The sequence below is a fragment of the Pteropus alecto genome, unplaced genomic scaffold (genome assembly GCF_000325575.1).
Source record: "Pteropus alecto unplaced genomic scaffold, ASM32557v1 scaffold86, whole genome shotgun sequence".
NCBI lineage: Eukaryota > Metazoa > Chordata > Mammalia > Chiroptera > Pteropodidae > Pteropus > Pteropus alecto.
Window position 1 is genome coordinate 31,476,847 of NW_006442109.1, and position 19,326 is coordinate 31,496,172.

The window sequence follows — 19,326 nt, forward strand, 5'->3', positions numbered from 1 at the left end:
ATCTTGTTCTATATATGAAAGATGAATCAATTTTTGAGTTTGATACACATTGTCTATTTTGCTGAATGGAGAGGTGAATGTAGAATTTAGACAAAGAAGAAAGCATTATTCTGAAGAGTATTTAAGTTGTGGGTGGTCCTTTATATTGCATTTAATTGTCATTAACTGTTCATGATAGTTGTTTTGGAATCTGGCTCTCATTAACTGACTTGAAATGCTGTGTAAATTATTTTTAAATTGGGGGAAGGGAGTAAAAGAGTACCATTAGAAAAAAGAAAAAAATGGTAACTCACGTGGAGTTTCCTCGTGCTCCTGTAGAAACCTCTCCAGTATAATCCGAGCCATTAATGAGGGTGCATAGTCCACCTTTACAAAACAGGAATAGAAAATTAAAACTGTCAAGTTGTGCAAGCAGTAGATATTCCACTATTTTGTCAACACTGAAGATTAAGTCAATTTTAATCAACCACAGCAAGCATCATTCATTAAAATCTTTCCCACTCTCGGTGGCTTCCATCATAATAAAATTATAACGACTATGATCTGTGCTGTTGAAAAGAATAAATGGGTGAAATTTATTGAATGTAATATTAGAACAAAAAGAATGGAACAACTTGGAAATAGTATTCATCTAAAACAGTGAAATGGGCTTTTCTCACTTCTCAATTTTTTCCATTGGTAGGCCAATATTATTTTTTATTCTAGCCATTCTTCTTTCTTTCCAAGCACCTATATTTACATCGTTTTGAATGCAATTTCAAATAAAAATCGCTTCTGTTAGTGACCGTTTTCAGAAACTGAATTAAATGTCTTTAGCCATTTAAAATATGGATTTTACTAATTTTAGTTTATTTTATCTTTAAAGACAACTGAAATTTTGGTATAAATTCTTCATGTATAAAATACCTTGTTTAGTGGAAGAAAGATAGCTATACTGCAGAGATATGAATAATAAAAACAACAACAACAATAGTACCTGCACTATAAGATCACCATCCTCAGGCTTATCAGAAATTTTACTTATCAATTTAGTTAATACAGAACCCTGGGAGGTAACTTTTTGATAAAGGATCAAACAGAAAACAGGGAATATGCAATCCAAAAGTCATTTTAATTAATTAAAAATGCATCTACCCTTTTGGAAACACATTTCCTTCTATTTAGTTCTCGGACCTTTTATTAACTATTGATTTAATTTCACCAGAAAATTGGTGTGTGTTTTTCAAGAGCAATAATGCTCCCCTCTAAAACAAGTCTTTTTATCTTAGGTGTAAGATAGCAAATGTTTCTCATATATTATCACCATGAATTTTTCTTGACAGGTTTTCAAGTCCCATATTCATACCAAAATTTTATCTTGATTTAGTAACTAGACAAAAAGGCTGGCTTCATTTGTATGAACAGTTTTTTGCAAATATGTATGTACTTGGATGCCCTTAAATTCCCCAAGTAGAAAGGAATGCTTTCCACGAAGCTGCTTATTCCTAGTAACCCACATCAGAGCTGACACATGAAAAATGGTGAAATTACTGAAGGTAGTCCAGCCTGAATAAGGACTACCTTATTAGTTCAGGTACTTGCATCTCCCTAATTTTCATATTAATCATGTGTCCATCTTTCTCCGAAATAGGGCCATCATGCTTCATGTCAGAATTTAGCATGTAAGTAAAATTCATAGTGCTTCAAACCTCACTTGAAAATATTTGTGTGGAGAGAACAAAATGACTGATCTTATTATCCCTAATGAAGTGAGATTTCTTAAAATGCTCATTTTTAGCCTTGAAATAGGAAAATTAGTATTAAGACATTTATAAAATCAGTGACGACCACATATAGTCCCTACACCCAAATCAACAACAATACATTGTTCTTGGAGAGCTGCTACACACTGTAACGTACCAGTGTTATATATTTCTCATCAATTTTTACAGTTTCCACTGATTAAATATATATTGACTCATAAAGCATTACCATCACATCAGTTGTCACCAGATGCAAGCATATGTCATTTAAGTATTAACTATCATAAAAATGGCAGCTTAGTTGTTTAGAAGCCATAATCTGGTACAATCATTCCCAAATTTCTCTAATGTGTTAGCAATCTCTCAGAGCGTATGATTATCTCCGTACTAACCTGCAGCCAAAGAAGAGGAAAGATCTTTAAATAACTGTTTCTTTTCTTAGGTTAAATATTGCTATATATTCATGGTAAATAACGGGTTTAATGATATAGAAAAAAAAAATGTGTTAGTGGGTTAAAATTTTTCATATTACTAGAAGATGGAAGTTGAGGTCAGCTAAATAAGCTGAGCTCATCAGAAATATCCATTAAAAATTCAAATGAATATAAACTGCTACTATATAAAACTTATGCTATCAACATCATCATCTATAAAAATGAGTACTACATTTGCAGCACATTTTTTCTAGATGCTGTATCTAGAATGCTGTTAGCTCTCTCTTCTTTTTCATAAAGGACAATCACTAAATTCTTAGTTACTGCTCAGATACCTCAAGTTGCTAACGGAACTGACTTACAACAAACAAGTCTGTAGACATTTAAAAACCACCTTGCTCTAGAAATTTAAAAAATGAATAAAATAAATATTTTGCGAGGAGAAGGAGAGAAATGCATTCTATATGTTAACTATTCTATCAGATGGTGTAGACATTGCGTAGACTATTAAAACCTTCTAGTAACTGATAGGTAATTGTTCATTTGCTGACTGTAGTGGTGTACAGCAGACAGAGGCTGTGAGAGAAGCCATCCTTCCTTGCTAATGTAACATGTAGAACTTGCTGCTACTGCAACACTTAATGCTCACAGTACCGAGTCATCTTTAATGCAAACACACATTTTCTGCCTCGCTTCTATGTTTTCCATTATAATGCAACACGAAAACAGTGTACATTTCATTCCATCCCTATGAGGTTTGCATAAGCAGTTCCAAGTCAGACTAAATATTGTATTGCTCTTATTACAGTGAATAAATATTTTAAAGTTTACGAATTAAATATTTTATTTTTTCAGTATGCTCTCTTAACTATTAAGAACTTTTTACATCTTTCTCATTCATGGGAAATCTTTAGGGTTTCCTTTTTTAAATGTAATATTATTATTTGTTTCCCCAAACAGAAGCAGATCAGAGTTAACAAATAAGTTCAATAAATCATTTTATACTTAGTGTTAATATGAACAGCATGCTTATTCATATAAAGAGACTTTTCTATGAGCATGTATCTTTTATTATAATAAAAGTTTTCCAAAAAAAGAATTAAGTAAATGTTACATCTTTAAGTGTACAATTTCTCTCTTCATTTTTATAATCATTAGCATAGATTTTCTTGGCATACGTCTTTTTACTTGACACAGGTATTTCTCACACTAAATTAAGACAACACATCAGAAGAAGAGCATGTCCTGAGCTGTTTGGTTGAAATTTCCCACAAAACAAGAAACCAAGAAGCTTTTATACTTTTGCCTTAAAAGAAGCAGACTAATTATGTTAACTGATTTATTAATATATGAAGTTCTTTGTCCAATTATTAAAAGTACAAAGAGACCAGGGAGCAATTTAAATGTCTAATGTACCTCAAAATCTTTTTTTAAAGGTTAATTATAATTCTAAGCAAAGCTACTCTAGATAGGCCCCTTAGGTTTTATGCAGGTTTAAGTAAAATAATAATAATAATAACATTACCTCATTGGCCAGCTCCAGGAGCACTGGGGCAGCTCCATTTTTCCCCACTCCACTCAGGTACCTAGACAAGACAAAGCCAAGCGGTAATGCAGTGACAAGAAAAGGCCAGCATAGACTTGTCGGCATCCCCTGTGTGTACACGTTTCTCCTGGGCAAATGCCACACTTAACTCTAGTTAAAGTATGCTACTGTCATAGGAAAGCATGGAAGGGAAAAGGAGAACAAAACAACTTCAAAACCGCTGGCAACTAACTAACAGAAGTTGGGGGAGGAGGTATGAGCACATTGGTTCCCCCTGTTTTTACTTCCCAACATGTAAAGTGAACAGAGAGGTGATTTTAAAAAGAACTATCCCTATCACCCTAGCTTTACCTATACCAGAACCATCTCATAGAAAGGAAATAAGTTTGCTCTTAGAGTTCAAAAAAAAGCATCCATGTATATACCCGTATCATCTTTTCATTACTTCTGTTTCATAGGATTGGTTGAAATCTTATTAAGAAAAAGAGAAAATGGAACAGACTTGTCATCACTGGGTCAATACAATTGTAGTAGGCAATACAAGCCATCGTCTCACTGGCCTTGGATTTCTGTCATAACCTTCAGCTCTCCTTATTCCCTAACCCCACGAAACAAACAAACATCCTCCCCAAATCCATCTCAAACATGGAGTCCAAAGTGGTTTTTTAAAAACGAAAATTTGAATGTTATCATTCTCCTCCTTAAAACATTTCAAATCCTCCACATTAAATCTTAGCTCTTATAAGGTTCTTCAAAATCTGGTTCCTACCTGCTTTATCTGGCTAGCCTCATCTCTACAGTGTTCCCCTCTACAACCTTCACCTGGAGAACTCATAATTCTGCTTCATATCGTATTTGCCTAACTACTTGTCCATCACAAACCCATCCCCCACTATAAGGCCAAAAGCCACTTGAGGGTAGAGGAATTGCATTTTCTTCAATTTATTATGCCTAGCACAGTTCTTGGCTTATAATAGGTGATGATATTATACATATCTAGTTTTTCTTTAATAAATGATAACATATTCTTTTAAAAAGTAAATATTTTTAAAGCCTTACTAAGAAAATAGAATTAGATATAGACATTTTCTGTATACTCTTTGAGTGAATAAATTAATAATATTTATTTGATAGTAAAAATCTAAGTCAATAAACAAGGTCTTCAAAAAAACTGCTGGAAACAGATACTAAATTATGTTATTTCACAAGTATGCTTATAAAGATGTATAATTTTCCTATAAACAAAGTGGAATAAAAGCTAATTATTCAAGGTGAGGAGAGTCTCAGGATCATTATAACTTCAAAGTAATTCTAACAAGTCCATTTTCCATATATTCAGGTCTTTCTTGAATAAATTGTTTAGAAATCTAACTTGGAAATAAGTACTTTCAGAAGCAAAGAAAACGAAAAGGCAAGTGTGCTTTAGAGAAAGATTCCTGAAAAATAGATCATTTAGGAACTTCGTGTCAACTTACAACATTTCCATTGCATGGATAGCTCAGCTCAAGGAATGACCAATCAGTTCAGTCAAGTAAGACCAACTGTGTGTTTGTAACCAACAAAAGTACACATTCATTAAGGGTTTAGATTCTGAGTCAGAGTCATTAAACCTATCCTGATATTAAAATATCTTTATGACTTTCTACTCACCATTTGTTTACCCCACAAATATTCTTGAGAGCTAACTATATGTGGAGCCTTATTCCAGATTCTGAAGCAGCAGCGGGGAACAAAATTTCCAAGATTCTCGCTATCACAGAGATTATATTACATCAAAGAGACAGACCACAAAAAGATAGAAAAACAAATACATAATGATATAAGCTACAATAAAACAGGTGGAGATTGTTGGTCAGGAAGCCCATTTCTAAGGAAGTGACACTTGAGTAGAGACTTGCAAGAAGGAAAGTGGGCAGCCCATGGGATGAAGAGCTTTCTCAGCAAGAGATACTGTGAAGTTTCAGTTAACCATGATGGAACTGCATTCTGGAGTACACAGTTTTAAATACAGACTTCGAATTCTTGATTGAGATCATCTCAATGCTAGCTACAATGTAGAGACTCAGGAATTCCCTGATATTACTAGTAGGAAACCACTGCACCCTTTCTAGACAGTAATTTGACGACATATAATAAAATCTTTAAATGTTCATTGTTTATACCAGTAATGATATAGAAATATTAAGAAACTAATCCAAAATTCAAAAACATATGCACCATCACATCAGAACATTGAAAACATGTATGTTCAAGAGATGAATAATTCAGTAAATTATGATACTTTCATATGATTAAGTAATGCAATCAATAAAATACTTACAAAAAGCTTTCTACAAAATAATAGTATGTCATATACATTCTTTCAGTATAAAATTCCAGATTCACAATTGCATATATATAGTATGACCTCAGCTATATAAAAATGGGTTGACAAAAGACTAGAATGAAAAATATCACAGTGGTTATCTCTGGGTGCCACAATGAAGGGCAATTTTCATTCCTTTTTTATACCATCACGAATGTGTTTAATTTTCACAAAAATTTCCTTTTTATAAAAGAAAAAAAATTAAATAATTTGTTAACATTGTCAAACTGCTAAAATGTGTTTTGATATAATATACTTTGCCTTTAATCTAATCAGCTGGAAAACAAAAATCTTTTAAGGCCAATTTACCTTAGACAATAAAGGGACATTCAACATGCACGTTTAGAACAAGAGGCCTATGAGGTCAATCCATCTGAAAGGTAACCACACAGCCCATCTCCAAGCACAAAGCGCAGGGCAGAAAGTCAGTGAGCAGCGTGGTGAAGTAAGAAACTAGTCAGACTGCTCTCCTATTAGTCTGTCCATTACAGCCTGTTTTTGCTTCAGATGTGACACCTCGAAATAACCAAGACTCTCACATTTAAATAAAGGTACAGAAATACAAATATATTTCTGTATTCTCATTATTATCCACCCAACTGTTCATCACCGAGTAACCATACAAAAAGGAAAGATTTTTATTTCTGACCTAAACTACCCAGATAATTCAATGAAGTATATTCATAATTAAATATACTTCTTAATGAAACTAAGATTTTAAAAAGCAACACTTAGAGATCTTAGAAATCATCTATTGAAACAGCCTATTTACAGTAAAAAAAAAAAAGGGTAGCCTAATGGCCTGAGAGTAGATCTCCAAATTTTCAGGAGATGGTCTATCTTCCTTAACTTAGGCTAACAAGGCTTTAAAATCTTAACAGAGAACTGTACTTTTATATGATGGCCTAAGATTATAATTTTTACAAACGAGAATGTATTTTTTGACATGTGAATAACTTTTTAGTCTTTCTTTGGAGGGTCTGGATGTCAAAGCAGTTGTCAGCTTCACAGTACTTTACGGGTCGTTCTTAATTTTATACGTATGATTTAACTTATGACTTTATTTTAAATGTTAATTTCACTATGGAGATTATGACTTTTAAATAAATCAATTCAAACTTTACAAAGATTTGTTTAGAGAGAAATTCTCCTATACACAAAAGTGTGTGTGTATGTGTAGTATGTGGATATTGCTTTTTAACAGACACTACTACTGAAAACTGAAGATATCTTTTATCATATACAACACAGTGTATAATATTTTAGAAAATCTAGCTTCAATAACCTTTTTCAATAAATACCTCTCAGTTTTTAAAAATGACTTTACAGAAGCATGTCACCAATATTTTATGTATGTGGTAATTTCATTCATAAAATTTTCATGCATAAAAATCATTCATCTAAAATTAGTGGTGTCACTCTCACCACAGGCAGGTTGATCTGTCAATCTTAAGTGTAATAACTTAAGAGCATATTTCAAACAGTTTTCCTTTCCAATATGCCCTTGAAATATTTAAGAAACCAGCCAATAATTTCCAATGCAAACCATTACCATTTACCAGTATAAATTATTCAGTCATGTTACAAAGCCAATACAATTTTTAGAATTTTTAAAAAAGAACTATTTAAAATATTCTGTTTGTTGTAGAACAGAGTTTGAAAACTATAATAAATTAGGCTGAAATTAAAATACCCCCTGGACACTATGGTGTTGATTTAATGCCCAAGATTTTCTTTTTAAAATCTAAAACCCTTTTTACAATGTGACAGTTACACATTACGATATATTTCCATATGTCCTTACCTGACATATGTCTTTTTTTAAATGGCTAACACAATACCTATAATGCAAAATACAACTGCACCAAAATTCAATCTTATTTTCTAATATTTTTCAACTTGGTAATCTAAATGAGAAATACATGAAAAATTAGTTTGAGAACTTCCACACATACATATAGATGTATGTTCGTATGATCATGTACATCTATACAAGGTATGCACTTACAGTAAGTTCCCAGTATGCAATTGAGATTCCATAATATCGTAAAGATTTCCTACATAGTATGTATCCACACACTTAATCAAGATGGTCTCACCATATTCTTCTACGAAACAAAGCATTTGAGAAATCATTCAAGAATATATTTGAAGTCTTAAATAACAGACTTAAAACAAAATGCTTTGGAATGTTATATAAAAAATCAATTTAGTAACCTAATTTATTCATAATTATTATTACAATTAATAGGTACTATGATACCCTCTAGTGGGGCAGGCAGGTCATACCTCTGGTAATAACTTTCAATCGCTTCTGAAGTATGATGTTTGGCATGTGTTCTTTTAATATGTTTCTGAAACAAAACAAAAAAGATCATTATGTTGTGTCACAGATGAGGTTCGAGAACAAAAATGACATATCTCTTCATCCCAACATCTAGCACATCGGGCAAACTGAGTAACAGTTTGGGGATTTTGGTGGTGGTAGGTCTTTTTCCCTTCTACTCGAAGAACCTATGCATTTTAATTTCCAAGCTTGGCTGGGATGTCTTCAGACGACCACAGGGTACAGTATATATGTAAAAGCCAATAGGGTCATAGTAATTGAATCTAAATAAGTTTGCTTAGGGTTGCAGAGGGCAAAGAAAAACTTGTTCCCTCTTGCAACCTTTGTATTAATTTTCCCTCAATTCAATTCCATCTAAGTCCTCTGCACTCTGGTTTTACAATCCAATTGCCATTCTTAACCAGGACGAACATTGCTTAAAAACAACTTATTTGAAAACTACAAAAAGTAATTCCATAGAGACTTGCCACTTGACTGACACCTGTCATCTCATGATAAATGACTCCATTTTCTGCCTCTCTTGCCTTCTGCCACTCCAGCAATGGTCATTTATCATCATCTCTGTCAGCAATGGAAAGCGGCACTGACAGTGCAAGTCAGCAAACATTTAGCACATGGAACCACGCAACACAGGGAAATTATTATTGTCAGAATAATAATGGTTTAGCATAATTTATTACAGGTCCACCAAATAAGCAAAGGCTAGATGTTATTAGACAGATGGATGGGTAGGCTTGGCAGGCCTCCACTGAGACGCAGGCGGTGCTTGATGTGGAAAGGAGAACATCCTCCAACCCAATCAGAGAGCTGGCAGTTCAATTACAAAGAAATAAAGGGACATTCATCATTCAATTAGGCACCTGTCAACCCTCACAAAGGAGAAAACTTCTAACCTGGTACTCCTGGGAGAAGATGCTCAGCAGAGTGGCCTGCGATTGACTGGAACAAATAAAAGAAGGACAAAGTTAATTACTGGAGTGCATGGCGAAGAAACAAAAGAGAAAGGAGCTTCAAAGGTAGGCCTGCTGCCCTGTAATCTAACAGAACATGAAAACAAGTGTGGAAAAGTTGTTCCAGATGAACACCTCAAACAAAGGCTTCCTGCTGCTAGGTCAAGGAGAGAAAAAGGGAAAGGGGGAAATGTGGATGATCTCAAAGCCAACTATCATATGATTTGGATTTTTTTTAAACTTTAGAATGATTGTAAATCATATCTGTAGCATACAATGGTGTTAAAAGGAACTGAAAGAAGCCAAGGTTTATTTCCATTAATAAGTGGGAGAGTTAAATCCCATAAACAGTATGAAACACGCAGTTTGTTCACTGGAAACATTCTGAAATTTATTTTGTTAACAGACAGGTATCCTCTTGAGCTATTTCAGATTCAGGGGGAAAAAAAATTTGGTATTCACTAAAAGCAGCACAGAGACCACTGGAATATCCCCATTCATACTGGAGTGCTTTGAAAATAGAAGTTTTCACAGCAGGAAGCTGAGGTCCTTGGAGTATGTCATTCCCAAAGATTGTCATAGCCTTCTTCATCTAAGATTCTACGCAATGTCAAACACCTGGCAATGAAGCAACCTGCAAAACATTCCTCCCAAGTGGGAACTTGCCTCTCACAATTGCTAACATTTAAAAATGGAAAAGAATTTTTTCTTCTCTGAAAAGCAATCAATACCCTACTGCTACTCTTTTTGATTGCTCTCTGTAGATATATCTACCTTATAATATCTTGATAACAATTATCTCTGATATATTTTCCTACTAAATTCTATCTGAACAAATTACTGTGTTAATAATTCAACTTTTATAGTACACCAAAGCACTGTGAATAATTAATTTTTTTTTTCTATTCAAGAATGAAATCTCTTAAGCTCATCACAGGTAATTTGGGGAATGTGAAATGAAAACAATGACACCATATTTCTTTATTCACTATCTCAGTGTTGTCATTTTCTGCATTCCATCATAGGTTTGGCTTCTAACTTCTTTCCGCTCTTACCAGATTACAAAAGAAGATGTTAAAAAAGTACCACAAATGTTTACTAAGGCAAACTGATAATTACTAAAGGACAGTTTCAGTAACTAAAAATCACTGAGAAATGACTGAATACAATTACAAATTCATTATGGTTCCATTTTTTTTTTCAATTTTCCTTAAAAAATGGAAACCACTCTTGAAAAAGCCAATTTTATATACATAATCTTCCTATTATGCCTGAGTTTCACATGCAAATCACATACAGTAGCAGGGTTGTTGACAAACTATCTTCTAAAAAAATGAAAAAATTAAGCCGTAATCTTTATAAACCACTGAGTAGGCCAATATTTTAGGTATTTTTGTGCAATAAATGAAGCCCTCTGCAGTGTACAGCAAATATATATTTATATTAAACATTTAATGGTAAACAAAATGTCAGTCTCAATGTGTCAAAAGATATGATGGAATTAAATGTGCCTGTAACGCTCAAGTCAGAAACTAATGACTAAGGAGAAGGAAACTAAACTGTGGATAAAAGAGAAGTGTAACTGTAGCTGCTCAGTATGGTAAGACTAAAGGACAGCTGGAGAAGTAAGTCCTGGAGTAAATACTTCAAAGTGAGAAGGTGGTCAGGAATTGAGAGTACTGAAGGACAACATAATATATTTAGCTAAGAAAATGTCTTTAAACTGCTTATAATTCAATTCGGCTAAAACCATGTAAGTCTACAGAGCAACCCATTTTCTCAGTGGCCAAATGGATTAAAGAGAAGATTCTAGCTTACACTGGAAGTAAAAACTGGCTAAACTTAAAAAGAGAAAACAACTTACTTAACATGGTAAAAACAGAAAGACCTGGGTCCAAAATGCTTTGGGTTTGGTTGACTAGACAAAGCCATAGCAAAATAAATGACCTCTGCTAGACAATTTGTCAGCCTAATATCTGTTCCTCTGTGTGCTAAGCTTATAAGAGAGGGTTCTGAACAAGCCTCACACCATAAAGAGCAGGAAAGTAATTTTAGTGCAACCAAGACATTGACTCCAGTGTATATATTCTTTCTTACTTTCTTCCAATGTTTTAAGTCTGAGGTCTATCTTGAACACCACAGTCGGTCAGCAGTATTCACTTAGTATCTACAATGTTCTATAGTAACAGGCATGGGAAACCATACCATCAAAATAAAAAATTATATGAGGTGAACATGAACTGACTTAGAGGAAACTTTTAATACACATGCGCGCGCACACACACACACACACACACACACACACACACACAAATTAGAACTGTGTATTCATATATTTTTTAGGGATTTGATAAAGTAAACCATACCTTGAATCCTCACATATTTCAAGACTGCGCTGGCTTTGGAACACACATGCCTCACTTAGCATATAAATTTACACATTCAAAAATACAATCACTTAATTTGCACAAATGCCCAAGATATATTATTAAAACCATAAAAAGTTTCTTTTTTTTTTCCCCCCTTACTACTCTCCCAAATTAAGTTCTTCCCCTAATCTGAGAAAAGAAGAGTATGCAAATAGATCCCTAGAATTGCTATATAAAACCTTGCCCAAGTGACAAATGGCTCTATGGAACAGCAGCAGTTATGTTGCAGCAATGGAAAAACAAGCAATGAGGACCAAGCCAATGCAACGAGGGCAGCGGGACAGAAAGCGGCAGGAGCCTGGGTCCTTGAGGACACTGTTGAACTGCTCAAGAGGCCATGAATTGAACTGGTCAGCCTTTGTATGTCTTTTGAGTAGTAATACATGTCTTTTTTTTAAACTCTCAAAAACAAAGAAAAAAAAAAACTGCCCAGGGTTTTATGTGCCCTGGTAAGGAGACATAATGGAGTAAGGGCTCCATCACGACGGTACGTGTCCAGGATGCAATACATGAAAGTGGCTGTCCATCTTTACACTTTCTAATTCTCTTCTCAGCGGAAGTTATGATATTGGGCTTCCTTAAAATTGTTCCTCTGTCGCCATGTCACTAAATTGATGTGCCTAGAAATCATAAATTGGTGTGTGTGTATGACTTTTCCATACAGTTTTAAACATTGATGAGGTAGTATTTACTCTCATTTTATAGTACATTCAAGACTCCACAAATGCCATGTATGTAAACAGGCAACAAGCCAGTTTCCCATACATTATTTAACTCAACATATCCCCAGACCCACCCAGCTAAGATATTCAGTAACCTGAAGGATATTAGAGAAAATGAACATCAGAGGGTTATATGGGTGCAGCGCAGACTGAGAGCAGATCTCAGTATAGACTTAGTTGTAACATTCATGAGAGGGGAGTCCTCATGTTCTCAGATAGAGACTTAAAATAAGTAGAATTTTAAGGAAGATAGCACACATTTTAAGTCCTTCCTCTTCTCAAGTACCCAACCTCTGAAAAAGACCATAAAGAAATAAATACCAATTTTTAATTTTCAAGCTACTTTTGCTACAGAATCTAGGAAGCTTTAATGTCTACATTCCACTGGCCTCGAAATTATCTGAGCAAAATGGTTACTATTTTGGGGACTCTAGGAGCAGTAAACCAATTAAAGGGAGATTAGGCAAGATACTTCTACAGAGCATTAGGCTTGGAGACCTCACAATTACAACCTCTCTAAACCTGTGAAAGAATAATGAAACAATGGTTCTCTGTAGTTAATGATTCAGAGTACTGGTCAAGGAAGGTTTCTGTGAAAGCAACACATCTACCCACTCTCACACCCCGCATCCCCCTTACACACACCTAAACGCAAACTTAAAACGTAGAACCTGTTTTTTTCCTCCCTCGAAATCAAAATGAAATTCAATAAAAGATCAAAACTTAGTACAAAAATTCCGCTGTGTTTTTCAGGGACATACCATGCAAGATTGAAAGACTCTGAAGAGAGATTACCGATACTCTGTGAAATTACTACAGAGAGGAAAGGAAAAAATATTTAAACTAAATTCAAGAAACAGAAAAATGTATCCATCACACCTTCCCCTCATTTCTTCTTTCTAATTTCCAACTTCATATCAAAGATGCAGACTATATAATCATAGCAAATAGTCACACAATTGACTACATAGATGACAGCACTAATCTTAATAATAATCTACTAAAAAAAATTCTTAAAAGCTATATTTACATTATATATATAGGAAAAAAGTTGTTACTGCCCCAGTCACTTAATTAATTTTGCTGATAAACTTAGGTCACATCCAAAACTCCTCTACAAGACGTGGGATTTATATGAACACCTACTTTGTGCTTGACATTATACTGAGTACTTTACCCTCGACAGTCCTCTGAGGTAGGTCTTTATATTAAAGATGGAGAAATGAAGGAAGAAAAGTTAAGTGAAATGCAGTTAAAGAGCTAAGTAAGCAGTAGAGCTGGGAAACAAATCCATATCCAGTACCAAAATCCAAACTCTTAACTCCAATGCTAATTCGCTTTCCTTACAGTTCTCAGAAATCAGTTTTGCATGTCATATGTGCTAATATCCCTGCTCAAGCATTTACATGATGTTACATTACCCTCCACACAACCCTGCTAAGTGGGCATTGTTGGGTTTCTGACAGAAAATTGAAGCCAAAGTTCAAGCATTTTGATCAAATTCCATAGCCTGAGATAATATTCCCTTTAAAACAAAAATCAAATTATTTTCCCTCCACTTAACTATATAAAATGCTGTTCTTTTCTGGTGTGTGTTGAAAGTTAAAGAAACTATTAACTACAGAAAACAATCCAGGATTTAAAAATTGTTGGGTATTTCCATTATTCTCCCTACAGCTAAAGCATATTTTGTTAAGAACCTCGTCATTGCCTGCAGTGTCTCTATGTGATTGCAAATGTGTCTTTTGCTCAAATGCTACTTACTGCATATAAAGCAGCTTTAAATCTTTCTCTGAACAACACAGGTATAAACTCAATCAATCTCTATAGAGGACAATATCCTCTAAAGGTATTAATATCATTATATAATATTTAATGAAGTTCCCTAATTAGAAAATAGTACATATTCTGTGGAAAACCCAGAGATGTCCACAATTAGCATTCTGGTGTATATCTTTCCTGTGTTTTTACTCTGTGTCTGGCATGTGTGTGTGTCTATATACAAACAGCAAAATTTTTTTAACTACAATGTTTTAAACATGCTGTTTTGTAACATGTTTTTGGTACGTAAGATACAGACATTCATCCATACCATTACATATTACTCTTTCTAAATTATTTTTTGTGAATAAGACACATTTTCTAAAAAATGGAACAAATGTAAAGCCAAACGAATTCATATATAAAAAAACATCGTGTAACCTCAGGTCAACAAATAGAACACTGTGGGCACTCCAAAAGATACTCTGTCTGATCACCATTCCTCCCCTCTCTGAAAAGAATCTAATCTTTATGTTAATTGCTTTCTTTATAGTTTTACCCCCCCAGTACCTGTTTGTAAACTTTACACCAATGGTATCACACAGAGTGTGTGCTCTTTTGTATCTGGCTTCTTTCACTCAATAACATGTCTGTGAGAGTCACCTCTGTTAATTTAAATGCAGTCAATTCATTTTCACTGCTATAATCTATTGTATATTCTGTTGTATAAGTAAAAGCCACATTTCTCTATCCTATTGTTGATAAACGCTTGAACTGCTTCCAGTCTTTGCTAAGGAGAATAAGGCTGCTGTGAACATTCCTGCACGTGTCTCTTGGTGTATATTTTTGGTAGATATAAAAGTAGAAGTGGAATTCTGAGTCATCTGACATGCAAATCTCCAGCATCAGTAGATATTGTCAATTTTTCAAAGTGTTTGTAACAATTTTAAATTCCTCCCAACACTAAAGGAGAGTTCTCAGTGCTGTACATCTTTATCACACTTTCTCCTGGTCCATAGCTTGTCCTTTAATTTTCTTTGGGATGTCTTTTGAAGTGCAGAAGTTTTTACTTTTTATGAAATCCAATGTATCAATTAATTTTATTATTGGTAGTTTTTGTGTGTCTTTTCTAAGAAATCTTTGCTTACCAACAGTCATAATGATGTTCTCATATGTTTTCTTTCAGAAGCTCGAGAGTATTAGCTTTTACATTTAGGCCTGTGATCTATCTTGAATTGATTTTGTGTACTTTCTCACAGTTTTTGTTATTTTCATACAGATATCCAATTGACCACACACCATTTGCCCACTGAATTATCTTGGTGCCTTTGAGGAAACCAAATATCTGAGGGTCTATTTTGGGACTTTCTAATCTGTTCCACTGTCTTATCCACTATACATTCCTTTTCTCTCCTTCCTTGTCTTCTTCTTGATTGACTTAATATTAATTATTCATTATTTTTCCCCTGGCTGCTTGAAAGTTATACATTCTTACATTATTCTTTCAAAGTGTATTCTGTATAACCACATGCCTTCTCGATTTATCAAAATTTATGTCTAATTGGTAATTAAGTGCTGTCCAGAAAATACAAAAACACGATCTACAGCTATCTTTTCCTGACATATAGGATATTATTGATGTTAATTCTGCATATAACTTAAAATTCACAAGACAATGCTATTATTTTATACAGTCACGGTTCTGATATATTCATATATATACCATTTTGTTGCCCTTCATTCTTTCTTTTTTTATCCTTCCATCTAGAATAACTCTCTTCTAATAATTTTATTGGTGCATGTGTCGGTGATGTCAAATGTTAGCTCTTTTCAGTGGTAAAGTATCTTATTTCTCTACCTGGTTTTAGGATTTTTTTACCTTTTATTTTTAAAGTTTTAACTCTGTGGTATTTAGTAAACATCACTTAAAGTTTATTGGACTTCTTAAATATGTAGCTAGATACCTTTCATCATTTTGTGAATATTCTCAACCATTATTTCTTCAAACATTGCTTTAGCACTGTCTCTCCCTTCTGAGATGCCAAATAAGTGTATGTTAGCACTCCCTATTGTATCCTTACTCTCTTTATATGTTCCACCTTTTTGTTATTGTGTTCCATTGTGGGTATTTTCTTCTGATCTATCTTCCAGTTCACTAACTCTCTCTTCAATAATGTCTAATTTGCTGTAAAATATATCCATTGAGTTAAATTCATCCAATTTGTTATTGTATTTTTCACTTGTAGATTGTTTATTTGATTTTTTTCAAATAAGTTCCCTACAGAATATTTTAATCTTCTTTTTAAACATTAGAATAAACTACAATTATAAAAATTAGCACTTCCAATAACTAGAGTCCTTTTGAGTCTATTTCAACAGTTTCTACTGGCTCTCATTCATGTTGTCATGTCTCCTGCGACTGGGTATCTCTTATTATATGCCATATTATTTGAAAAACTGATTATAAATACTAAAGTTGAGACTAGCTGAGACTAAAATGATGTTATTTTTCTCCAGAGAGGATTCTGATTTGAATCTGGGAGCACTAGGAATCCAGAATCACCGTGGCCCAATTTTAGGTATTAATTTTAAGAGTCAACGAGGTAAACTTGAAGCTGAATTATAGTCATGTGGAGCTGTTTTACTTTCGGTTCACACTTTCTCCTAAGGTGTAGCCTTTCAGCGTATCACCTCATACTTTGGGGTGAGCTCCAACCTTTGATGGGCCCTGATCTTTAAGCACTGTCCTCTAACCCTATAAACCTGTCACAAGTTCTGCTAAGGAATTGACCAGACTACATCTGATGAAAGGGTAATTAAATTAGAATTCAATGATTAAAAAGTCAGTCTCTCAAAAATCTTTAAGAAATTAAAAAATGGATTCCTAACAAACTCATGAGGAGAAAATCGTGATGGAAAAAATAAAAATATGTAAAATTGAGCAATGACAATAGTACATATAAACAGTTGTGGAAAATTTATTATATTAAATGGATGATATGAGAAAAGAAAAAGGAATTGTTTTTTTCCAGAAGGTTCTAGTAAACTAGAGGTCCTAGAAAACAAAATAAAATAAGAAAACAAATAAGAGAATCAAGAAGGATGAAAACAAATAAAACCCTCCTCATCTGTAGATGAGATAGCTTTCTATGAAGGAAAAACAAGAGAATTTACAAACTATAAAAACTAAAAAGAGAGTTCATAAAGGTAATTGGACATAAGAATAATATAAAAATAAACAGAATTCCTATGTTAGTAATATTCAGTTATACAATGAAATAGAAAATAGATCTCATTCACAATAAAAACCATAAAGTATTTAGAAATATATTTAACAAAAATATATAAAATCTTTGAAGAAAATTATAAAACATTACTGAAGAGTACAGAAGAGTTCCTGACTAAATGGAGAAACAAGATATTTTTATGAAGAAAGTATCTTGGATGGAGAGATAGGATCGATAAAATTGTCCATTCTCTATACATCAATTTGTAATGTTAATAAAAATGCAACCAAATTCACAACACGGTTCTATGACAGAAAATGACAAATTTATCTTAAAATCCATTAAGAAGAATGCATGGTCATGGATAGTTAATATATTCTGAAAAGCAAAAACAAAGTAAGGAACTTACTCTACCAGATACCAACATAAATATATTTTAAAAACTCAGTCTTTACCAAGAAAAAAAGCATGTTACAGAATTATATCCACATTTGATACCACTTATAGAAAGTGTAAGAATAGCAAAATATAATTACCTTTTTGTTCATGGACATATATGACTATATTAAAAAAAAACATATGATGCTCATAAGCACTAAACTCAAGACATTGGTTACCTAGGGTAAAGGAGAAGAGGAAAGAAATCAGAGAAAAGTACATTCAAATAATAAAAAATCTGAAAAGGAAACAGATTGTAGAATGGTGTCAGAACATTTCATTTCTAAAGTTAAAAAGCCATCTGAAGCAAATATAAACAGAGATGGATTCAAAGAGTCCATTAAATTATTCTTTATTCTTTTTTATGTGTGTGCTATATTTCATAACAAAATTAAATAAATAGAAGACGAGAAAAAAACAAAAGAGAAATTATATAAATTCATCTTTAAGATTCTTTTCTGCTCTAAGTCCTGCCCTATTATAAATGTTCTGATTTAATTAGTCTTAAGTACCTATGCTTCTTTCCTTTCTAATTAAATTTATGTATTAACTCTTCAGAACAAGCCACAACAAAAATCAGATAAAGAGTAAGAAGCCTGGGTGACAGACACTTAATTTTGCTTGCAAGACCTGATGTCTTCATTTTTCTCTAAAGCAATTCTAGTAACTTCAACACAATACATAATAAACACATTTGTAAGAAATGTTCACCAATTCTTTTTTCCTACAATGATTTTTTCTTTGTTTAATAAATCATATTAAACTACACTATAAGAAATCCTTAAATTAAGTTCGTAGTAATTTTATTATGATTGCCAAAAAGAGAGAGAGAGCAAGAGAAAGTTAACAGGTAGTGATAGCCTAATAACAAAAGCCTGTATGAGAATATGTTTATAATCTCTCCCTTGTTGGTTAAAATTCAACTCTCTTCCAACTCTACACTATTTCCTCCCTATGGATACTTCTCATTTATTTCCAAGTATGTTTCTATCTTCCTAAGCCAGACCTGCCTATCTTTCAAGCTATTGTCCATCACTGTTTCTCTTCAATACCAAATGTCTTTGTCTAGAAGGTCTTTGGTTCCATAAATCTTATTTGGCCTCCATCCCATTGCAATCTCACTTCCGCCCCAACTCCTTAATTGAAACAAAAGTCACAGACTTCCTCACTACCAAAACCCAAAGACAGACTTCTTATCTTAGCTGACCTCACTGCAGCATTTTGTACCTTTGACCACCTTCCTTTTCTTGAAAATCTTTCCGCCTATGAATTTCAGAGCACTATTTTCTAATCTCTCCTATTCTGCTAACCACTTGTCTTTCTTTCTCTCACTGGCTGCTTACCTTCTTCCCTGTGGTTTCCAAG

The 19,326-nt window shown here is 33.5% G+C and overlaps 1 protein-coding gene across 4 annotated transcripts in view; it reads right to left on the reverse strand.

Annotated features, from left to right (window-relative positions):
- Positions 1 to 19,326, reverse strand: part of CUNH15orf41 (chromosome unknown C15orf41 homolog) — a 202,969-nt gene that overhangs the window by 141,888 nt on the left and 41,755 nt on the right. For all 4 annotated transcript variants that reach the window (XM_025038886.1, XM_015595809.2, XM_025038887.1 and 1 more), the window contains exons 2-5: positions 9,328 to 9,373; positions 8,377 to 8,441; positions 3,702 to 3,762; positions 294 to 366 (exon numbers count right to left, since the gene is read on the reverse strand). In XM_025038886.1, coding sequence (XP_024894654.1) covers positions 294 to 366; positions 3,702 to 3,762; positions 8,377 to 8,441; positions 9,328 to 9,373 — 245 coding nt within the window. The remainder of the gene's footprint in view (positions 1 to 293; positions 367 to 3,701; positions 3,763 to 8,376; positions 8,442 to 9,327; positions 9,374 to 19,326) is intronic.